A 25,492-nucleotide genomic window follows, 5' to 3' on the forward strand; every position below is an offset into this window, starting at 1 on the left:
TTTATTTGATAGTCACTGTTGGAAAACAGCATGGGTTAGTGGAAATATCCTGTGCGTTGGATCATTTACACCTGACTTTAAAATCCCTTCTCTTTGGTTTACATAATGGGTCATATTATTATATTTCTTCATCTGCAAAATGGGATTGTTATCAAACTCATAAATCTCTTGTGAAGATTGTCAAAGTAATTTTTTTTCTTTTTTCAGTACCAGGGATTGAACCCAGGGGTGCTTAACCACTGAACCACATCCCCAGCCTGTTTTAATATTTTACTTAGCAAAAGGGTCTGGGTTGCTTAAGACCTCACTAAGTTGCTGAGGCTGGCTTTGAACTTGAGATCCTCCTGCCTCAACCTCCCAAAGTGCTGGGATTACAGGCATGCACCACCACCGCATCTGGCTCAAAGTAATTTTATTCTCTGCTTTGCATTTAGCAGACACATAATTAATTTTCATTTTCCGATATCTCCACTGGCAACTCTAATTTTCTTCCTCCCTGCTTTGAGGGAATTTAAGGATGGAAAAGACATAGTTTCTGCCAGCAACTCTCAGCTCAGCACATAAACTAACAGGAAGAAAGGCGTAAAAAGTGTATAGTCCTAAATGATAAAAGAAAGAAGTGAGAGCTTCATCTGGGATAAAGAGAGTTTGCTGAGAGCCACAGGAGAAGGAAGGCTCAATTCCACAGGTGGAGAGCACAGGAAAAGCTTCATGGCAGTGCCTTATGAACTGTGACTCACAAGATCAGGTGGGCCTTGCAGGGCAGAAACCAGACAGCAGGACTTCTGGGCTGGGAGGAGAGCAGAAGCACATTCGTGCATGCTAAGGAGCACCCTGCAGTTTGATGTGCTAGAATGTGCCAGTTGCATATAAGGCCCATGAGACCTTCACTGCATTGCAAAAGGAGTCCGTACTACAGGGCCACAAAGGGGTAGGTTCTGACTTGCAACTCACTTCATCTTGCCTCTTCAACTTCTTGCATTCCTCATCTATAAACTTGAGGTTTAAAAATCAGCTATCTTAAAGGGTTGTTGCAAGTGAAACAATGGGAGTAAAAACTGGAGAACACTGTCTGATATTCTATAATTAACTGCTCTCATCAGTAGTAGCCTGGTTATTATTTCTGGTGTGGGTCTGCCCACTGGGAGGTGAACTGGGCTAATGATGATATTCGTAGATTGAGAGGATTTGCAAAAATGTCCTGGGCTGCATTTCTGAAGTGCTTATTACAATTAAAATCTAGAAATGATTCTTTCCTTTAACATATTTGTTATGGTTTGGCTATAAAGTATCCCCCCAAAACTTAAATGTGGGATAATGCAAGAATACTCAGAGATGAAATGATCTGATTATGAGAACTATGACCTAATCAGTGGATTAATCCACTTGAGTGGATCCACTGGGTGGCAACTATAGGCCCTAGGCTATGGCTGGAGGATGTAGGTCATTGGGGGCATGACTTTGGGTTTCTACTTTGTCCCTGTGAGCAGAGCTCTTTCTCTGTTTCCTGGCTGCCAAGTCCTGAGCTGCCTTCCTCCCCCACACCCTTCTGCCATGAAGTTCTTTCTGCCTCCCCTCAGGCCCAGAGTTCTGGAGTCTGCTGACCTTGGACTGAACTCTGAAACCTTGGGCTAAAATAAACTTTTCCCCCTCTAAGTTGTCCTTGTCAAGTGTTTTGGTCACAGAGACGCAAATGCCGATTAAAAGCAATACTACACTTTTCAATTTATGCATAGTCAAAATCCTTCAAGTTCATTGACTTTTTACTTTCATATCTGGAAAACATCTGACATCCTTCTTAGTAGGAAAACCCAACCATGTGGAGCCTTGCATGTGACACCTTCTCCTGGCCATGAAGAAGTGCTCCTATATCCTGTGTCTTTCTAGCTACACGATCAACTCTGCCATCACTCCTGTTCCTTGCTGAGCCCATTTCGCCTACAGATGCCATACCCATAGAAAGCTGTCTTCCAGTGAAAGCAGGATCTGACATTTGGTAAGAAGACACACCACGCAGTAGGGAGAAGTCAAGTCTACTGTTAAGCACATGGGCAGGCAGGCTCTGGGGTCAGAGAGATCTTGGCCCCTTTATTTTTACGTTGTGTGGCTTCAGGCAAGCTGTTCATCTTTCTGGGTCTCAGTTGTCTTTAAGATGGGAACCCTGTCTAAAGGCTGTTTTCAAACTTACACTGGGAGAACATGGACACATGGGCACACAACCAACAGATATGAATCCCTCTTTCACCTCCATGTTCTTGTTCCTCTGCCTCTGCCCCAGGTGTGCCCTCTTGATAAATTGTGGAGACACATTCCATCTTGCTGCAGGTATACTCTGACTATCCTAAAAGGAATGCTGCAGTAGGCAAGGATTGCTGAAATTCCAGCCCACCTGGGAACAGCGTCTGCTTAGCAAACTCACACAGAATAATAAAACCCCACACTCTGGGTCATTTGCTGATTATCTGCAAAGACGAGGACTCCAACTCGGAGAAGGAGCATACACTTAACCTGACTCCCAGTGATATCAAGGACTTGGAGGGCTAATGTGAAGGGCTTTGTTCTTCCAAACATCAAAATTCAGGCCCAGCCACTGCCAGAGGCAGCACACTGAGCTTAATGAAGCAGGGGGATGAACTAATATGGCAAATCGTATAGCTCTTACTACCAATATGGCCCACATCACGCTAAATTATGGCACCAGACATGATTGGACACACATCACGACAGGGGAAGGAGCCTGCTGAATGGTAGGAATTTCAAATGCCATGTAATAAGACTCTCAAGAGGCAGCTCTTAGGGGAGGTGTCTGTGTTATTCTTTTAAATTTTCTTTTCTCCTTGTGCGAATCATACTCTTGTACCATTTAGAAAAGTTAATTCAATAAATATTGACTTGGTACTTCCCATGTGCCAAGTAGTGTGCTAGGAACTCAGAGCCAAGGACAAAGACAGAAAAATAATTAAAAATAAAAGAGAAGGATGTGGCAATTGTGATGACTTGAATAGGTACAGAGTGCAAGGGGGCCCTTCCATTGTCCTAATCCAGGGAAATCAAATGTGACTCATGTAGTCCTCAGTCAATTTATTCATTTGTAGATTCAACAAATCCTGCTGCATAATGATACCTTCAACATCAGTCCTTAATGGTAGAAGTAAAGTGGCTAACAAAACAGTCCCTGATCTTGCAGAGCTCTGTCTGGTAAGTGAAAAGAGGGGTAAAAAACAAACTTAACATATGATTATTAATAGGAGGTGCTTTGAAAGCTCACCAGGTGGTGTGCATGCATTGAAATGGGTCACTAAAGAATATCTGGGAAAGTAATATCTAACTTGAAACTGAAGAATAAATAAAGAAAAATGTATATTCCTGGGAGAAGAAAAAGCATGTGCAAAATCCCAAGTGTAAAAAACAACATGGTAGGGTCAAGGAACTGAAATTAATCCTCTTGAGCCACTGAGTGGAGTATGGTTATGAAGAATGGGGAGAGATGTGCCTGGAAAGATAAGGAGGGGTCAGGTGAGAGGGAGCCTCTTGGAACCCAAGATAAGCAGACTCTACCCTGAGGACAGTAGGAACCCCCACTGAAGGGATTAAGCAGGGATGTGAACTGATCAAATCTCCATGTTAGTGAGTGGTGTCCTCAGTAGCTTGGAGATGGGTAATACTGAGAATGTCGAGACTACTCAGGAGGATGTGCAATGACCCAGATGAGAGATGAAGACAGCTTGAAGGACTTTCAAGAGGAAGGCAGTAAGAAGAGAAAGAATGAATGGATCAGGAAAACATGTAGGCAGTCACACAGACCGATGACCACTTAGTTAATTAACAGAGGACATTAGAAGGCTCAAGGTGTTGAGGGTGATGGCTAGTCAAGTGGTTATCGAAGGTTGAAAGGTGCAGGAGCAGCCAAGTGAATTGGTAAGAGATGGCTCGAGTAGAGGGAGTAGTCCACACACAGGTGCCTCCTGAGACCTGAAGCTCATCACAGCTCAGGGTATGAGGCAGCAGAAGGACCAAAGAGGAGAAAGACCACCAGTGAAGGGCCTATGGGTTGTGCTGCTAGAGTTACAGAACACATTCAAGGAGGAAAGAAGGAGTGAAAGAGCGAAGGAGAAAGCCCAACCCTGTGCAAGGCTAGAACAGGATTCTGAACTCAGGCACCCACTAAACCTGAAGTCCATTCAAATGACCACTCTGAGTGCTCTGTCCTGTCCTGCATTCAGACCAAGGGACCACCAAAAGGGCAGAAGTCACTTTCCACTGCATGTCCTGTCATCTGACAGTCAATTTCACCATAGAGAACTGGACTTCTTGGCCTAAAAACACTACTCCCTACCTCCAGTCCTGAAGCTCAAAAATTGGACTAACTGACCTCAGGGAAATTTATGTTTTCTTGTAATTGAATACTTGATGTTGAATTTTGAAAACCTGCAGTTTACACAGGCAGACAAAACTAGCTCACCACGATCATAAACCCTGCAAGACAGAATGGCACCAAGAATCTATATAATGTGACCAGTTCCCATGCCCCACTTCCCCAAATAAGCATAGGCCCTATAATTTTTCAAATCACTCAACCCTCTTCCATCAAGCCATGAAGGAAACCCACAGGAGGCATTCAGGGAAGATAGTGCAGACATGAGCTTTGGGCAGGTCCTGTGCACTGCGATTCTCTGGTAGACAAGCCAGGTAACCTGGGGCAAGTGTCTTGACTTCTCTGGACATTATTTTCTTGTGTATTCAATGGTACAATATAAGACCTGGGTTTACTGGAGGCAATTTATCTAAAATGCCTAGTAAGCATGATGGCAACCATTAATAAATATTTGAAGCTTGACAACAGGGTCCATTTTCTTTTGTATTTCCTGTTTATCTTTTCAGCTATTCTTAGGACAAAAATCCATTTGAATATTGACCTGTTCCTTTTTCTCACTGGCTACCTATAGCCCCATGGAAAAGGGTACCTGTACCTCTCCTCCTGTCCTAAAGCACTAAGACAAGGGCTAGCTCTCAGGGCTGGTGGAAGTTGGGAATAAGAGAGGGAGGGAAAGTTTATCTGGAGTCCATGTACAGAGTGCTGTGCTAGGCATTCTGTACCTGTGAACTTGTAATCCTCATTGCTATACCTGCTACTAGACAGGTAGTAGGCTATAACCCCTACTTTACAGATGAAGAAGCTGGGGCTCAGAAAAATTAAGTAGCCCACAATACACAAGTGGAAAATGTGCTGAGCCTTGTCTCAAACTGAAGTTTATCTAATTCCAGTTCATCCAACACCTTCTTTCTAGAAGACTACATGGTAAGGAACCCGGAAGTCAACCAAGTTCCTGGTAGAACTGTAAATGTATGGAACATACAGAGCTGAAGGAGTTCCAGCCAGGGAGTTAGTGCTGAGCTCCGGCCCTGCACCCACTGCTGACCAGTTGAGTGATTGCTGGCAAGTTCTTTTACTGTTGAGAACCGTCTTGCCCTGCCCAGCCTTAACTCCTTAGGACCTTTTATGCACATCAACATCTAGATCATTTATTCATGTTTTGATACACAGAGACATTCAAGATACTGTGCTACTTGTATTTATTAACATTAGGGGAAAAAACACTTGCTTTTAGTCAGGAAGACAATAAAAAGAATTCTTATAAGAATTTTCTTCACTATGATGACTATTCAGTATATTAATAAACCTGGAGCAAAAGTAAAATATACACATTTTATGAAAGTAACAGACTGAGAATGAATAAAAATAGCAAAATAGAAAAGCAGTTTCTTTTTCAGGGAAGGATGAGACCTGTGCAAGCCAGAAGGTCCTCCTCTCAGCTACAAGTTCTTAACCACAGCCTGTGCCACCTGGAGCCAGCATCTCCTCCTGAGGAGATCCCCAGAACTCCAAGAACAGGCTGGACTCATGTCAGGGGCTGGACAAATATCCATGCAAAAAAGAACTAAATAATTAGTTATGCCTCTCCCGTGTTTCTAATTTGACCAAGCATATATTATTTCACATCCATCTGGTGGCTGAGGAATCAAATTCAAAAAGCAGAGGTGGCTTGCCTGAAATTCTACCACCAGAGAGGGTTGACCTGAGGTATGAGTTCAAATCCAGAATCCTGACCCCAGGCTGTCCCTCTGCAGGATGGGAGCAGCAAATAGAAGTGATGATAAATAAACCTGATAAAAGATTCTGTAAAGCAAAACCAACCAACCAAACAACCACTCTCCAGGGTCCTGGGGATCCTATAGGATCATGAATATGATGGCGTTTTAGAAGCTCCTAAGTGGTAAACCAATGTTAATAGAGCTTATTTTCTGGAGCTAAGAGACCAGGTAGGAGCACAACATTATCAGAACTATTCCTTCATATAAAGTAGACAAAATTATCTAGGAAACCTCCAAAATTAGCACAGCTACAGAGGTACAGACCAGGGTTCAAACTTGGTTTGCTATGACTTAAGCAAGAGGCATCACCACCGACTTCTCCTGGATCCAATTAGAGTCTTAATTCTTGGTGCAAAAATTCTTCTGGCAGGAAATAATAAAGATGCTCTTTATTGGTGGTGGCGTCATTAACTGAAGTTCCTTGGGACCAGCTCTAATACAAATAGAAGGAAAGTTAATAAGTTTATTTTCAGATGTTTCTAGAAAATAAACAGACAATGCTGGAATGTGATCTCAGGAAAAAGAAAGGCCACCTCTACTAAGCCAGTACTATGTGACAGACCCTGAAGTATCTTCCTTACCCTCCTTCTCTTCTCTTCTCTTCTCTTCTCTTCTCTTCTCTTCTCTCTCTCTCTCTCTCTCTCTCTCTCACACACACACACACACACACACACACACACACACATAAGGTAAGTGAAATCAGGCTCAAAGAGGCCATATAGCCTCTCTGGGTACCCAATGAATAATGAGAAGAGTTTGAATCAAAAACCAGGTCCACCTAATACTCAAAGCCAGTGTTCTTTCTATTACATTGAGCTGTTGGGTGGTATTAACTGAAAAATCCTAGGCCCTGCCCCAGAAATATCTGTGTCAGCTCACTCTGGGACTCATTCCTCCACCATGGCCTTCCACTGGGGGCCCTAAGACTGGGATTACTAATAACAAAAACTGCATCAACTGATTCTCTCCCTTTGATGGCAGGTAGTGAACCTGAAAATATACATTCTCTTCCTCTGGCCCTCCATCAAATTCTACTCCCAGAACAGGGACCATTTGACAAGCTGTATATGTAGTGACACAATCCAATAAAATGAAATGAAGTAAACAACTTTATTTTTCACTACTTCCATCCCTTATTTGAATTGTGAATACTCTAGTTAGATTTCATACATAGCCTGTCTAGAAACTCATTTTATGATGAAATATGCCCTATGTGACTTGTGTTTGAAACTGCCTGGCTTACTTTCAACAGCCTGGGTTAAAGAAACAAGGTGACCGGCTTGTGAGGAACTTGAAGGGTCTTGCTTTTATGCCACACCTTCTCACAGCAGCTGACCTACAGTGCAAGGAATTCTTTTGCAGAAAGTAAAATATCTGCCCCAGGAACCATCTAAATCTTGCCAAGGGGGAAGCTCTCTTCTGTTCTGTAATATCATGTAATAATATAGGAAATGCACTGCTGATTTAATGTCAAGTAACAAAAGAGACTATAGAATTGAGGAGTATGATCTCAACCACACATTATTTTAGAACGTCAGTCCAGAAGGAAATACCCTAGAATGTTAATGATAGTCATTTTTGTTACATAGGATTATGTATGCATTTTCTCATTTCAGAAACAAGCATTTATCACTTTTATAAAGTTAAATGAAATTACTATAAAAGGAAATTTTCTTTTTTTTTTTTTTACAAAGAAGCCTAAATATCATTCAGTGTTTCCTTCCTACCAACACTCTTATACAAGGATATAACTTTAAAATAAGATTTTCTAACAAAAGAAATTCTGTTGATGAATACAGATAAGAAAAACACTGTAACCCAACAAATCAAATCTAATAGGGTACAGAAAACAGTACACTGTGACTTAGTAAGGTTGATCCCAGAAATTCAGCTCAGAAAATCTACCAGTCAAATCCACCACACACACACAAACACATACAAATTTATTATAATACAAAATGCAAAAGTAATGCATATATATAAAGGAAAATATGTACAATCATTTAAATAAACCAGAAAAAATCATATAGTAAATCCAAATGTAAAAAACAAATTCCTAGAATATTTAAAACAGAATAAAGAACCTTTAGAAAGAGCTTAAATATCACATTAAAATATCATTAAGAAGCATGTTAATTAATTGAGAAACAAAATAAGGACACCTACTATCATTAAGTACTATAAAGACAGGCCCAGCCAATGCAATAAGATAGGAAAAAAAATGAAGTACTGAAGGATTGGAACAAACACACTTATTTGGAAGTTGTATGTTGTCTCTATAGAAAAATCCAAGAAGAACTGAGAAAAGTATTAGTAAAATATTTCAACAGCATTATTATATTCAAGATTCAAAATCCATATGTAAGTGGTTTATTCCTTTTGTAGTTCTTGTAGTACTTGTTTTTACCAAATTAGCAACATTTGTTCAATAGAGTACCAATCATTTTGCTGTCAATACTGAAAAATCAAGAAATGAATGAATTCTCTTACAAGCACATTCTTTCTCTTTTCAATGCAGATGTATGCTTTCATGACACCCTGGTCTAGACAAGTATATCTGGAATAAAGAGTATTTATCACTATTGCACAATTACAAACAATCAGCCCCTTGACTATAAAACGGGATAAGAGGATAAAAAAGTACAATGAGGAGGAGGAGGAGGACAATGACGAAGCAGGTGTGTTACAGACTAAATATTCATATCCCATTAAGAAAGGAACACTTTGAAGCCCTAACCCCTAGTGAGATGATATTTGGAAATGGAGGCATTGGAAAGTAATTAGGATTAGATGACATTATGAGGATTGTGTTCTCCTGATAGGAATGGTGGCCAAATAAGGGGGTGAGGGGCCAGGGAGGGAGGTATCTCAATGTGTTGATTGATTTTGCTCTTTGTCTTCTATGTGAGGATGCAGCTGTGTACAAGCCAGGAAGAGAGCCCTGACTAGGAACGGAATTTGCTGGCATTTTGAACTTAGACTTCCAGCCTCCAGATCTGCGAGAAATGCATTTCTGTTGTTTAAGCCATCCAATTCTATGGTATTTTGTTGTTATCCCAAGCTGATAGTGGAAAAGAAAAAAAGAAGGAGGAGAAGAGAAATGACGAAAGATGACAAGAAAGAGAAGGAATAAAGTGGAAGGTAAAGGGGACAAAGATGAGGAAGAAGAGGGGGAGGAACACAGCTAACCTTGGCTGAGTAATATATGCCAAGTACTATACAAAGTATTTTAATTGCCTTGTTTCTGTTAATTTCATAGAGAGTCTTTGAGGATTGTAATATCTTATTTCTATTTTGTAGGAAAGGAAACTGAGGCTCAGAGAAGTTATGCAGCTGTCTAAGGTCACACGCTGAGGAAGTGGTAGAGTTACAACTTGAACCGAGGTCAGCCTGTCCAGACTCTATGGTCTGAGCACTTTCTAGAGGACTTCCTCACATATTTTGTGCTCATTTTAAGGCTTCTTAGGACATGAATATGAGGAGGTTGTAAAGTGTGACCTTCAAGCTCCTGCCCCAAATCCCCAACCAAGCCCATGTCCTGAAAGTCTGAATCCTCTCTTCAGAATGCTTCCGATTTTGCATGTTAAAATTAAGAATGAAAAAATATGCACTAAGATAAACAATTTTTAATGCATTAAGTATTCAAGTGCATACATTTTGTGGAAAAAGTTTAAATTCGATGCAAAAATATAACTTGTCAGTTTCCACTGAAAAAGCATTTGAATTTCAGGACATACCAGGTTTCACACCCTCCCCCCCCCCCATACACACACACACACAAAGCAGCTCTCTCAAGACCTCTTCTCTCACCCACTTGCTTTCCTTTTATTATTCTTAGACCATGATGCATAGAAAACAGGGTTTAACGTTAAGTTTTAGGGATTGGAACAGACGGCCTTCAAAATATTTGTGTTTTGAATAAACATCAAAAGACAAATTTAATGCCCTTCCTGGGTTTCATCAATCCAGAGCTGTATATGTATTACACTTGGGTCTTCTGCTTTGGATAGTGTCAGGCAAATGCCATCAGACTGCACAAAGAGGCAGGCACAGTGATTGCCACCTATAGGAAGAAACGAAGGGCATCCTAGTTTGCAAACCCACATGGATGGATTTTTAGGTCTGAAAGAGAGCTCTTTCAATCCCTTTCCTTGGAACTGAGAAGACCTGGCAAGGAATGTGCTAAAACCACAGGGAGAAAACACACACACACACACACACACACACGTAGCTTACTTCTAATTCAGTACTAATGTACTGAAAGGTATGGTCATAAAGCCACAGGATCAAATTCCCCCCCCAAACATGGAAAGTGATAGGATTGCTTTTCTCTCACTCCAGGCATGTCCATCTTCCTTATCAGCTAGCTTTGTGAAAAAGTGGTCCAGCTCTGAAGCAGTTCCCAATACAGGTGACTCACAACGAGAGCACATTTCTAATAAAGCCAGATATAAACAAAGTGCTACAGACACAGAACAAAAGAAGGCAACAGACTCCAATTGGAAGAAAGAGCCATCCCAGGAGCCTGCACTAGATCAACCTGGAGAATGAGAAAGGTAGAAAAAGTGAAGAGCAAAAGGATTTCTGGCAATAGTCTAGTGGTTCTCAAAGTGTGGTCTCTGGACCAGCAGGACTAACATCACCTGGGAACTGGTTAGAAAATGCAAAGTCTTGAGCTGCTCCAGACTTATAGAACTAGAAATTCTGGGGCTGGAATTCAACAATTTGCACAATAATAAGCCCTCGAGGAGACACTGATGCTGCCTCTGAGAACCACTGGTACACAGAATGGTGAACTACCACAGGGAGAATGCCTGCAGTCTAAACAGATTGGGGAGCTAGAGAGATGCTGCTGGAGAGATACTGCTGGAGGGATGGATAGAAGGCATATCTGGAAGGGCTTTGGAGATCCTGGAAAAGAATTTCAGATTTTAACCAATGAAATATGATGAGTACAGAAAATAGCAAATCACTTAAAAAAATAACAATCATAAAGATATTTGTTTATCTCAGTCCATAGATTAAAACCTCATTTCTGCACAGAAAAGAAGCCACCCAAAAGAGAGCAAATTGGGTCCCTACCTTTCTTTCTGGAGTCTTTCTTGGCGCTGGTTTTCACAGCTACTTGAAGTTCTGTCTCAGTTGACATCCTACTTAATCCTTAGTCCACTTCACACAGATCCCGGACCTCGGCCAGGCTCATCGAGGACTCCTCTCCAAGAGAAAGGCTCCTCCCTTCAGAAACGGCACCCCGAGCTGCACACGTCATTCACTCTTTGGGAGTGCTGTAAATCAAGGCAAGAGAACATTCAGAACAATATTCTTTGGAAATCAAACAGAAATTGGGCAGGGGTTGGGGGCGATGGATGGCAAGCCTACAAATAAAAAAAAAAATCTTGTTCTTCATATACAAACTTCTGGAATGCATAGGATTTATACAGCAACTCACACGAGTGGCTTATCTGCAAGACTGGTCTCGAACTGGGTAATTCAAAACAGATTTGTTAAACTCTAATTTTCAAGAGGGACAAAAATGCACCTCTTTGTTTCCCATGTTCCTTGTTGTTAAGCACTAGATGCCACCCAGAAAATACTGCACCGACGTATCTCCTGGTCAGCCCTGTGGAGTCATTTCCAATGATGGGGCACCCATCCATCAGCCAAGCTTGATCTGAGCCTGGGCAGCTAAGGCAGATCAAAGGGGAGTGATCTCCAGTCAGTCCCTCACTGGCAGGCCTCAGAGAGGACATGGAGTTGACATGTAATTGGGCTCCAAGGGTAAGGTGACAAATGGGGCTGAGAAAGTCTCCAGCAAGCCAATTTTTATGTCAGCTTTCCCCCCAGCTATAAGAGCAGACAAGCATTTAATGGGGGACAGAATGAAAAGGAGTGGGCGGATGCACTTTTCATTCATTCATTCATTCGATAAATATGCATCCCACAACACTAGGTACTGTTCAGTCCAGACACTGCTGGGAGGAGAATCATGATAATTATAATAATGTGGCCACTTCAATTATAGCTGCTATTTACTGTGCACTTACTAGATACTATGTGCTCTGTTTCTGCTTCACATACATTATCTCATTCGATTGCAATTAAATTGAATAAATGTATTCCGTTTGTCAATAGTCTTTCCCAGGGTCTACCTGAGAGTTACATCTGAGAGCTCCACTGAACACAAACATTTTACCAGTCATCTGCTTTTGATGAATATTAACAAAAAGCAACCAGAAATAGAGGAATGGATCTTCAAATTGTGCATCCAATTCTTCACTTCTTCTACAGAATGAGAACTGCTTAATTTAAGAGGGGTTGACCTTGAATGCCAGTTTCAGTTCAGAAAGAATAATGACCTAAACCTCTTAATCATGACAATTAAAGATGGCTTAACTAGAAGGTTTAATATAAAAGCCACATAATATTACAGTAAAGCTTACATATGAGGAAATTTCCATTTTATGCAAAGATACCTGAGTTAGATTTTTGTTTTAATAAGGTTTTTTCCCCCCAAAGGACAACAGTCCTGGATGAAAGTACTTGAGCTAAAAGATCTAAGGTTACAACTAAAGAAAACAGAAAATTATCTTCACAGAATGGGCGTCACAAAATCCTATATGGAAAAGGAGAATGCATGCAACATCTGCATCATCTCCTGTGTGTACTGTTTCACTAACCCCAACCCTCCCAACTCCTCCTCCCTAAAGCCAACATCCCATGGGCGATCCCATGGTCACATATAGACATAATCAAATTTTACTGATGATATTTACCATTTTATCATGGCAAATATTTACTAGGGCTACTCTGAACCAGATATGACCACTGGCTCCTTCAGGTAGACAGACATGCATTGTGCTACCACGCTGGCCCAGAGGACATTGTCAAAGCCGAATTCCTATCCACAAAGAAGCTCAACTTCACAGCGGTGTCAGCCTTACAAGGGTCCACAATACACTGTAGGTGACCAGAACTAAACAGACACAAATAATCAGGCACATTGGGGCCCAAAGGCACAAGTATTCATTCACCTTTGCTTATAAAAGTCAATACAGCTGCATAGAGCATAAGCCCTACTATGCAGGACCTTGAAGAATAAAGATTCAGCCAAATGGATATGGGAAAGGATGAGGAGGCTCTCACCAGGCAGAAGAATCAACACCGGCAAATACGAGGAGGCTTGACCTCAGCTACCAAATTAACAAAAGGAAGTACAAGGCCAGAAGGAAGTGACACATTTTCCCTCCTTCCTGTATCTTTTTTCTGATGCTTTCTATGGAATCTCCTTTCTCAAGTCCATCTGGACATTCAACAGACCCTGGAGGGTTCAGTTCAAAGAAAAATTGCCGTAGACAGAAAGACTTTTCCGATTCTTCTGTTAAAATGGAATTGCTCCCTACTTAGGTTATGACCCGATTTCTGCCCAGGACCCTATTTCCGGCTGTGGGCTAGATGTGGGATACTGAGGACGTTCTCAACCCCTCCTGCCTCTGTTTCTTCATGTGTACACCAGGCTGATATTGCCAAAACCAGGGAGCTGTTGTGGAAATTAGATAGAATGACACATTCAACTCCATCAAAAGCCTGCTTGGAACACTACTGGCAAGAGCTTAACATGAAATGTAGAGGTTCCTGTATTACTTGTTCAAGGCCACATGGCTGGTATGTGACGAATGTCACATATGGACCTCAGAAAGGAAGAAACAAAGATAGGATAAGTCTGCTGAAAAAAAAAATACTGTCGGAAGTGGTATTTTTTTAATCTAAAACCTTTTTCCATCGTGTTAGTCTTGTCTGTACATATTAGGAATTTAATTAATACAGAAAAGAGTTGAAGTCCATGAATTTTATGTAATTTCATAAGTCAGTATTTAAATTTATAGAAATATAGATTATTTTAAGAATATAAAATAATTTTCTTAAAAGTCAGTCTTAAAAGTCAGTATATAAAATTGGATTAACAATTGTTATATTGTGGATATAACACCTCCCCGTATTCCATGGGTACACTTACAGCCATTTGCTCAACAAAGCATGATTGTGTTCAAGTGTTTTAAGCATTACTTGTACATTTCTGAAGTACATGCTGATGTTAATTCTGAAAAGAAACACTAGCAACATTCTGAATGAAACTTAAATCCGAAAGCTACAGTACAGAGAGCGTACACCGTATGGACCCCGAAATCCCCTTTTAATTTTCCAAAAGCGAGAGGTTGAGCAAAAGCTGTGAAGTAACTCCAAATTATTTAGGAAATTCATTTCTTTGTAATTAAGGAGATTAAAGTCCTCCAGGGCCAGAAACCATGTGACAACTCAAATCATTTTTCCCCACTAAAAGCTGTGAAACCCTATCAGTTAAATTCAGGCTCGTCGAGAATTTTGAAATGCTTCAATAATGTTTCTTTGCTCCACACAATCTGCAGTAATTTAATATTCCTGAAGTGTGTCAGGTTTTTTATAATGAGCTCTTCAAATCTAAATGTGAATTATGTAACATTCCACTACAGACACATTCTGTCCAGTGAGCTGCTTCTAAAACGTAAAACTCCATGTTCAGCGATGGGGTGGGGGCTGAAAACACCAAGCCACAAAGCAGAGAAAACAGATCTGCCTTCTGGAGAAAACAAAGCAAGAAGGTCTGAGCAGCTAGAACAGAATAATCATATCCTAAAACCCATACTATCCCACAAATTTGAATTTTCTCTCCCCCCACCCACCAATCTACTCATAGGATCCTAAGGTGAAAATGCTCCTGGTTGTTGGGAGCCTTTTATTTGAGCTTTTCAAACATTTCTAATTCAAGTCTTCCAACAATTTTGAAGTGTTAAATGTTATCATCTTCATTTAGCAAATGAGGAAACAGACACAGGCCATTGTAGGAGCTTATCCAAGATCCCAGAGCTAGGAAGTAGCATAGCACAGGGCAAAGCACAAGCTACTTCATTTCAACGTCACTCCAGACCTCTTCAGATGCCCATGAATGCATGAACAAATAAGCAAAAAGTGGTCTTTCTGTACAACGGAATGTTATTCGGTTGTAAAAGAAAATGTAGTACAGATTCATGCTACAATACAGGTGAACTGTGAAAACATAGGGCCAAATAAAAGAACTTCAACAAAAAAAGAAAGAGGCTGCATATGATATGATTCCATTCATATGAAACATCCAAACCAGATAACTCCATGGAGATAGACGAGTGGCTGGGGCAAGACAAATGCTGGCCTGATAGTACAGGTCTGCTCTGGGGATGAAGAAAATATTTTGGAAGTAGACAGAGATGATGGTTGTACAACATTATCTGTAATAAACACAATAAATAATGTTATGTGAATTTCATCTTTATTTTTAAAAAATGAAACACAATATATCCCAGCTTGACATAAGCTTTACATGATAAAGTAGGGACAATGCAAATTCTAGATAAAAGGACAATGCAGCCCTAAAAACCAGATGAGGAGGTAGTCTTCCCAGAAACAGGACTTTGGGTTTGTGTGGCAGCAACTGCATGTATTCAAAACTGCACATCACTACCTGGTTTGCAATGTGGGGCCTCTTACACAGCTTCATTCAAAGGACAAAGCACAGGCCATTTATCAACAAGGTTCAAAGGTTTCCCATAGTACAGGCAAACAGTCTCAGTTTCCACATCAATAAAATGAGAATTCCACCACCAGGTATGAGAGATTTGGGGGAGAAATGTGATCTGTGCAACTTGAAACACCCAGCACCATCTATAGCATACTACCTTTTGCATAATAAAGAAAAAGATGATTCTGCTCATCTTTACAAAAGAAACACAGGACAAATGAGACAAACCAGTATTCCTACATAGAGAGACACTGGGTTATACGGTGACTGGGTGGCAGGTGGAAAGGATACGGCAGAGGGTGACTGTTATAATTTGGATTCCCATTCTTATGTGTATTGAAGGCTTGGTCCTCAATGCAGTAATACTCAGAGGTTCCATTGTGGCTTCATGATTTGAATGGACTATTGGAAAGTGGTGGAATATGTAGGAGATGAAACCTTGTTTTAGACAGTAGATCCTTGGGAACAAGCCCTCAGGGACTGTGTCTTGTCAGCAATCCCTTCCTCATCTGCTCCAGCTGCTCCTATTTCCATAAGACTGTCAGCTGTACTCTATCATACCCTTCCATCATGATGTCCTGCTTCACCTCAGGCCCACAACAATGGAGCCAGCCAACCACAGACTGAAACCTCTGAAACTGTGTGCCCAAATAAATCTTCCCTTTTACCATCTTGTTTTCTCAGGTATTTTGTCATAGAGACAAAAAGCTAAAAGTGATATTTTTCAGAGTTCAGTTTTGGGCATTAATTTCCACTTTGGGGAATACCTAAAAAAATTAAATGATAGTAACAGGGATGGGAAGTGGGGGTGGGAACTTGAAACTGAAGCAAATAACCCAATTGTATGTTATAGGAACATCATCAACACATTTGTGGAAGAGGTTTGGAGAGAAAGACGAATCAAGACTACCGACAGTTTTGAGCAGGCTTTTGGTAGGAACAGTAGCCAACAAATCCAGAGGACTTTTGAGTAGGATTAATATTTGATTTTATTTTACTTTATTTTTGTTTTGTGGTACGGTACTGGGGATTGAATATAGGGGCCCTCTAACACTGACCCACATTCTTAGTCTGTTTATTTTTGGAGACAGGGTCTTGCTGAATTGTCCAGACTAGCCTGCACTTGTAATCCTCTCCTGTCTCAGCTTCCTGGGTCACTGGAATTACAGGTCTGAACCATTGCGCCCTACATAGGCTTGTTTGTTGTTATTCTGAAACAATTTTAATCCTACGACAGGGTTCAACAAGGGAGTCAATGCACTGATATTCTTGGGATTAAAGTTTCCCATTATGGCAGAAGAGATGTTAAGTCATGGAAAGAGGAAGGAGCACATGGGGATAGATGGGAAATTGGAAGTTTCAGGGTATTTATACATAAATTTATAAAATATCCATGCATTTGTATATGAACGTCAATGTGCGCATGTGTTTTTTACACACAAATATTTCATAATCTGTTCATTAAAAGGCCATAGAGGCAAAGATAACCTAGTTACAAGGAGATACCTACTCCTGAGAGCATGGTTTCTACTTCCATTCTCTATTGAAAGAAATCAGGACTTCTTGGAGAAAGAGAGGGGTGGGATTTCAGAGCTGGGGCAGGTACAAATAAGGAAGTGCTCAAAACAAAAACTGATTGGGAAATGTCACAAGGACACAGAAGCCACCTTGATGGGGCAATTTAAACAAATATAATTCAAGTTGGTGATAACTAGGTCATTGGAAACATAGGAATCCATGAATTCATACTGATAATGAACAGTCAGATGAAAAGTGGGGTAGAAGGGAAGGCTTCCTTGTGTAGGGCGGGTGCTGCCAGGTAAGCACCCAGGGAGCACTGGATTCGTAAAATCAACATTCACACACAGCCACCAGCATAGACTGGTCAGGCAATAATCACCAACAGAAGCTAAATTCAGGGGAAATGTTTGATGGGAAGAAGCCCATGTGCACACTGTGAAGCATCCTCCCACTTATTCTTTAGCAGTTCCAAGGGAAACATTTGTAATTATATGGTGGAGAAATTGGACAACACCTCGATTAGGTTATCAAAATTAACAACAACAGAGGAGGACAGATGGATGGCATGTGATGCCCTGAGAAGAACACAACATCGCCATGCACTACCATGTAGCCTTCTGGCCAGGAATCTAATCAGATTGTGCATTTGAAAACGGGAGGGAGGAAAAGCTGTATCTTTCAAAAAAAAAAAAAAAAGTAACAAAAGACAAAGAAAGGCTATGAAAATAGCTTAGATTAAATGAAATTCAACAGTTATAACAGCTGAATACAGTATCTGCACAGGATCCTGCACTGGAGAGAAAAGCCATGCTACCAAAGAAATTACTAGATCAACTGAAAAATGTGGATATCAGGCAAAATTCACTTCAATAATTTTAAATTTATTTAATTTGATAATTTTGCTATGGTTATATAAGAGACTATAGCTATTCTATAAGCAAATATAGCTGGTGTTTGGAAATATTCTGTTCTTCCTAAATATTTAGGAATAAAGGGTCAAGATATGTGTGCACTACTTCCAAATGGTTCATAAAAAAGTAATCATATACATGAGCACACATACCTGCACATGTGTGTATACAAAGAGGTCAAATATACCAATGGTAAGTCAAACAAGATAAAATACTAGCAATAGGTAAATCTAAGTAAAGGGCATGGGGTAATTTTTGTATATTCTCATTCCTAAACTTTTTCCTGTAATTTAAGACTATTGCTGAATGTATGGACATTTTTAAAAGCCTGGCTCAGACCACAGCACAGAGATGTGCAACTAAGCCACTTCTGGCCTTTCTTTTGTTCTATGCACAGACTCATTCCAGTTCCCTGGTTGGTCTGCTTTCTATCTCCCAAGGCTACCTGAGTTTAAAATTAGTTTTTGGCTGTCAGTTCTCATTACAGATTTCAACTTTATCCCCAGATCTTTCCAGACTGCCTGACTTGGCAGAAAGCTCTGGACCAAGGTTGCTTAGAGTAGGTCTATCTTTTTCCCTGAGTCTTGAACTTCCTCTCTAAACTGTGCCCCAATGCCCACTCATGTCCCTGCCCAAGGGCCACTGCACGCTACCTGAATAACCCTTAGTAACTCAGCCTTTCACAGATGAGCCCCCTTTCTATTCCTGGGACTGTCATTAACCCATCAAGTTTGTTGGTTTGTTTTTTAAACACATCAAGGGCTATGTGATCTAACCCAGCAGATTTGGAAAAGGTCTAGCATTGCCTCCTTCTGCACATTTGGGACAAGAAAATAGGAAATAGCCAGGTTTGGCAGGAACCCAATAGCAGCACTTCTTAAAAGCTGCTGTGGGCCTGAAAGGTACAATTGCCCTTGGAACTTTAGGCAGAATGACATTCAACAGAAGTCCCATCTATCTCTGCAAACAAAGGACCACTACCCTTACAGCAAAAGCACAGCCATCCCTGCTTCCACCAAGCTCTTCCAGAAATAATATACAGATTGCATGAATCCCTGGCATTACGATTCTGAAGGCCACATACCCTATGCAACCTCAGCGCCAACCCAATCAGGGCACTCTCACCAAAGCCGTATAAAGAAAAGAAAAAAATCAGAGAGATAGGAGACATCGCTGGGCCTGCAAACTCATCTTTTCCATGTTGAATTGCTGGTTATGTTTATCCCACATCATGAAAAAAAAATACAGAACTTTGGGCAGCTCACAGTAAGTCTTAGAGAAAATCAGTCTCTATATCACCACAAAATGAATAAGGAAACCGGAGTGGAAGGGAACAAATAATTGGAAACAAAGATGAAGGTAGAGGTTGGGACACGGAGAAATCCACACACTTGCAGAAGATAGGTGATACATTTGGCTGTGGGTTTTCTAGAGGTCAAAACAAAGAGGGGGAAATGATCAGTAACAGGTTTCCCAACATTCATACTCAGGTAAAACTTTTTGCTCCCTTTGGACAAAAAGTAGAGAATGAAAAGCCTCTGGGCCTCAAGTGAAATTAATACTGTATGATGTCGGAGGTTAAAATAAGCAATGTCTCTACAAAATTCCAACAGGGAGTGCGCATGTCCCTTAATATACTAAAAGCATAAAGCTACTCCTGGGAGCAATACCAGTAGTAATAGTTTTAAATGGGGTCAAAACAGTGCAGCCCAAATCCATTTTTAAAAATTTATACACAAGACATGTTTCCGTGTGTGTGTATGTGTGGTGTTGTGTTGCAGAAGACTGAACCTAGGCCCTCACACACACAAGCAAGTACTCTACCATGGAGCTACACCCATAGCCCCATATTTTCCTTGTTTTTTTTTAACTAAATAAAAAAATAAATGAGATCTTACTACGTAGTATCTGGTGGTCTGACTTTTCTAGGTGAAATTTAGAATTAAAGTACTTATATAACTTTTCAGTTTACTTGCCTGTGAAATGGAACAGTAATGGGACAATCTTCTGGTTTTAAATGATAAATGGGGACAAATGAAAGCAATATGAAAACATGTTTGGAAAAATAAAATCCTATGTTCCAGAAGGTAGGTGCTATTATTCAGATATTAATCTGCCTTAAGCAAGGCAGCAGTGCGAGGAACAAAATGTGATTCTTTAATCAAACTCAAAGCTAACAAAAGTCAGAACCAGGTTTTAACAATATTAAAGGAATTTATGTGACAGCAACATGGCATACTTAGGAGCATTTCATTTAACTAATGGATCACATACTTTCAATAAGTATTTATAGCACCATGAAAATTCATTACGTAAACTCTTAGGGTATCAAAAAAAAAAATAAGTGTAGAAACCTAAAATAATTCCATTAGTGTTTTCAACCTTTGGGGCCCTAGTTCCAGCCAACCTTCTAAAATCTCACCTTTTAGTTTACCAAAAAAAAAAAAAAAAAAAAAAAAAAAGTATCAGTAGGTGGCAAGATCTAAATAACTGGCAGTACAAGGGACTTGGTTGGAATCCTACCTGACCCCCCCACTGACTGCCTATGTAACTTCAGGCACATAAGCTATTTAAACACTCTGAGCCTCAGTTTCCTCATCAGTAAAACAGGGATCCTTTCTATCTTGTTGGATTCACCAGTGGCCAAAATGAATGAGCTGTATGTCACAGGTGCTTGCCTGTTGCTCAGCTTCTGCTCCCCTTCCCTTCCCTCACTTCAATTCCCTGTCCTGTGTTATCTCCTTAGCTATCCTACCTGAGCAGGAATGTGCCCATCCACCTTCGAATCCCACCAGCCGATTGCCCAGAGCCTGGCACACTGTGCAGACAGACAGAAACAAGTTCACTAATTCACTAGTGGCTACTAAACACCTCTTCTTGCATTCCACTGTTTAAGATGCTCAGAAAGAGACAAATACAACACAGTCCCAACCACAAGAAGCTCAAACGCTTGTTAGAAAGGCAGACACAGTCACTGCATGGTGTGATAAAAGCTGACATGAGAGAAATCACAGGATTCTTCATGAATATAGAAAACAGGGAACTGCCTCAACTTGGGGCCAAATGCTGGGGAGTGGAGCATGGTGGTTCCGATAACTGGGACCCAGAGGGACGACAGGAGGGGAGACCCACAAACTGAGTTCTGAGAGAATAGTGAATGTTGGTCACATTGAGAAGCCAAGCTATGGGTGATGGCAGGTGAGAGCTGATATAACCCATCCAGAAACTCCAACAGTCCATCATGCCTGGAGAATGGTGAGAGGTGAGCCTGAAGGAGGAGACAGAGGCCTGACTGTGGTGGGCCATCAGGCCCTGCCTGTGGAAGCTTCAGGGGGAATCCTACGAGCCCCTCAGTCTTCAAACCCAGGGACATGTACCCAGGAGCAGCTCAAGGAAACCCACTGGGTTAAAGAAACTAAACTTTACAACATCTACCAATAATTTTTACCTAAAAAAAAGAATAATTCATAACTTTAACATGCACATGAGCTATAGCACTTTGCTCTGGTTGGGATGTGGCTGTCCCCTCCAAAAGTCATGCTAAAATATGGTCCCCACTGTAGCAGTGTTGTCAAGTGGTGGCATTTATCAGAGGTGTCTAGGTTTTAGAGTTCTCTGGGGTAATTCTCACGGGAGTGAGCTCTCTCTTTCTGGTGGGGCAGGATTCTTTCCAGCAAGTGTGGCTTGATATAAAATGAGGCCACACTTCATGTTCTGTGATTTCTGCATTTGCCCATTTATCTTCCATTTTTCTACCATGTTATGGAACAGCATAAGACTCTCATTAGAAGCTGAGAAGATGCTAGTGACATGCTGGTGACTTCCCAGCTTCCAAAATCATAAGCCAAAATAAACTTCTATCTTAATAAATCACAGTCTCAGGTATTTAATTATGGCAACTGAAAACATACTAAGATACATGTACATCAATTTGTATATAAAAATTCATATCCCGATACAGACCTCAAAAATTACCCACTGATGCAGAGTGACTGCTGATGAGTGAAAGGGTCCACCACAGTGTCGTAACAGAAGGACTAACTGGTATAGTTCAGGTTCTTTCAAGATGATGTTAGCCCAGGAGATACCAGGGCTGGAGGCCTTCAGGCCTGGGACAGGACGGCCCACTGAGACACTGTGCATAAACAAAGTTACTCAGTTTCAAGGTTTTTGTTCTTCAATTGTGTGTGCCAGAGAGGGTCTAGGCAAATGAATCAAAGGGAAAAAGTAAAAAATAAATAAATAAATAAATAATAAAATAACCCATCCCTATCTCCCTTGGAACATAGTTATTAATCGCCACTCTGTCGATCAAATCAGTTCAACATTCACTTCTTAAGCAGCATTCTGTGCAAAGCTGATCTGGGAGATGCTGGAGGTACAGAAAGAGATGAAGCCACCTTTTCAGCCTCTTAGGAGGTACAAAGGAGAAGCTCCCTCATGGGCCTTTTGAGCCTTGATACCCTTCCTTATTTCAGCCTCACTCTCCATCAGCAGGATAACATGGGGCACACTATTGACTGGCTCTTCACAACTGAGCCTGGGCCCTCTGTTCTCATGCTGGGTTTCTCCAGGATGTGTCTGAGGAAACCCTGAACTCCCTGGGGTCTTACAGAAAGAAAACACAAGGATTAATTGTGGTCCTCCCTGTGAAGGGGATCTTAAATAAACAAATGCCACACCTGACTGCTTCACCTGCTGACTTACTTAAAATATATCCAGCCATTATTTACTTCCCCTCTCACGGGTTGCATTTCATTATCTTCCAAGTTGACACCAGGAAAAGGAATAAGGGAGCTGACACTTTTAAGTCACCAGCCAAGCAGAGCAGGCAACAGACATCCCCAAGCTGCCTGGCCTCAGGGCGGCCTTGGGCAGGGACACATCCCTACACCATGCACGATCAGGAATTGTCCAGATCACAATGGCCATCGGTATATTAAGCCCGCAAAAGTCCTGCCTGTCTGCCCACTGGAGGCCACTGCTAATAGCTACCCCTCTTCCTACCGACAGAGCTTCGGAGACGGATGCCTGCTTTCTCCCATCTCCCATCACTGACATCCTCTTTCTTCTCTTCTCCCACTTTCGAGGCATTGAATTTTTACTGCCTTCTCTTCAAAAAAAAAAAAAAAAAAAAAAAAGGGGCCATCATCTTCCTTTGCTTCACTAATGATTTGCTAGTCCAATCTCAATGACTGTAAAATGGGATACACGGATGGCTCAAATTTTCTCCACAAAAGGATCTGCACTTGACGGGAAGCAACCCAATTTCCACAATTATCTCCCTGACAAAAAAAGCATACGCAACAACGATAACCATGGGGCTGTGTTTTCCTGAAGCCATAAATGAGGATGGATGCTCCGACAAAGGATGTCTTTTTTTGTTGTTTCCTGATTTGTGAATCTATTTATCTGAACCGTCTCACAAAAACATAAAAATTCAATCACTCTTGGCAAATATGGAGCAAACCAGCAACACGGAAAGCTATTTGCTCTCCATGAGAAGCCTCCTTCTGTTTCACCCAGCAACTCCAATGCATGTCCCTCAGACTCCCAGCCACACGGGACCTCCCCTGACTGCTGACTCAGACTTTTGCACAGGTGCCTCTATTTCCCAGGAAGACAGCAACAACAACATGGTATAGCACCTTCCAGGATGGGTGGCTGTGGAAATCACCTGGGAGCAGCTGCCCACAGCAGGGATTCTCATTTAGCAGGCCTGAGGAGCTTCTTGGGCACTGGGATGTTTAAAAGCTCCTCAGGTGATGCTGCAATGTAGCAGAGTTTGAGAACCACGGGATGATGGTTAAGAGAACTAGCATGAGCCTCAGAGCCAGCAGGACCCCCACTCACTGGTGGGGTAGAGTTGGGAAGGTTACTTCCTTAACTCCCCTTGAGCCTCAATGTTTTGATGAAACGTGGGGACTCTCTATACATACTACACATGGCTACTATATTAGATGACGTAAATCCGTAGAACAGGTTTGTCATGTAAATGCTAGTGGTAGGCAGAAAAATGCCCCCAAAGGGTTCATGCCTAATCACTGAAATATGATGCAAATGGTTCAGATAATGAAAACCTGGGCTTCTGAATGCATGAGGTTTAGATGAGATATGACGTTTTGGACGGTTGGGATCACAGAGAGCTGGGGGTGGGGTGAGTGTACTTTGTGAGTAGGACAGATGTGAAACTTTGGGGCCACCAGGCAGTGGTAGGCAGATTAATGGCCTCCACAGATGTCGATCCCCTAATCCCCAGGACTCATAAACATGTTGTGCCACCCAGCAGAGTTGTGTGAGTTGCTACCCTGCATCCTACGCTGCTCTGCACTCCAGTCAGTCTGAGCTGACTTAGCTGACTGGTAGATTCCTAAGGACAACGCTCTGACTGATCATCAGGCTCAGCTCCACCTGGCAGGAAGGGATCTATCCAAAATGCAAATATAAGAAGACATGTTAAAAAAATAAAAAGGAAAAAAAAAACAGAAGATATGCATATTTTCCTCTTTGATGAGTGTAATTTCATTGATATAAACTCTATCCATTGGTTTGGAACCAGAAGTGAAAAGATGCACCAGGAGGGGCCACCAAGCATCAAGGCCATGACCGAGCAGAAGGCAGGAGTTAGCAGCAGTTAAGACCAGTGGAAGCCACCAGGTAGAGAACAATTAGGAGAGAGAGTAAAAAAGAAATCATTTTTAGTGGAAGCAGAGACTGAAGGTCCCCAAAGACCGGGAATAAGCAAAATCCCATGTAATGGGAACATGATAACCTAGTCCCCAGGAAGTATCCAGGATCCTTCCTGTAGGAAATTGTATCCCAATCTCTGAGAGACCAGACTACATGACTCTTACTAGACTCCAGAATTATTCCTCCCTACCCTACTGTGGTCCATGGCCCTACAATGCTATACCCTCCTTACTGTGGGGGCCAAGGGCGGGTCTGCAACAAATCACCTAAGGCTCATATTCCAGGGCACTTGCTGCCACCTGTCATGGAGCCCTTAAATGCATTGCTACTTACATCTCATGGCTAGCAAAGAGAAAAACCTCGAGCATCGCTGTCTCGCACTCTTGCCTTGGAATTTTAAACTGTGGCTCCACCAATTCCCAGATCTATGACCTTTGGCAAGTCTCTTGGAGTCCTTGAGCTTCAACTCCTACCTCTGTAAAGCTGGGAAACTGGCACCTTAGCCATAATGGATGCTGAGTAGAATAAATAAGGTAATATATGCAAATTACCTAGTTCTAGAGGAAGTATTCATTATATATTGTTTGCCTTCCCTTCTATTTCATTTGCATATAATCCTTTGGAATAA

The 25,492-nt window shown here is 41.4% G+C and overlaps 1 protein-coding gene across 3 annotated transcripts in view; it reads right to left on the bottom strand.

Moving 5' to 3' along the window:
• Positions 1 to 11,302, bottom strand: part of Dab1 (DAB adaptor protein 1) — a 268,808-nt gene extending 257,506 nt beyond the window's left edge. For all 3 annotated transcript variants that reach the window (XM_026382470.2, XM_026382466.2, XM_077791440.1), the window contains exon 1: positions 11,236 to 11,302. In XM_026382470.2, the coding sequence (XP_026238255.1) occupies positions 11,236 to 11,302 (67 nt within the window). The remainder of the gene's footprint in view (positions 1 to 11,235) is intronic.
• Between the last annotated feature and the right edge of the window lie 14,190 nt (positions 11,303 to 25,492).

Source organism: Urocitellus parryii, chromosome 11 (assembly GCF_045843805.1).
Source record: "Urocitellus parryii isolate mUroPar1 chromosome 11, mUroPar1.hap1, whole genome shotgun sequence".
Taxonomy (NCBI): Eukaryota; Metazoa; Chordata; class Mammalia; order Rodentia; family Sciuridae; genus Urocitellus; species Urocitellus parryii.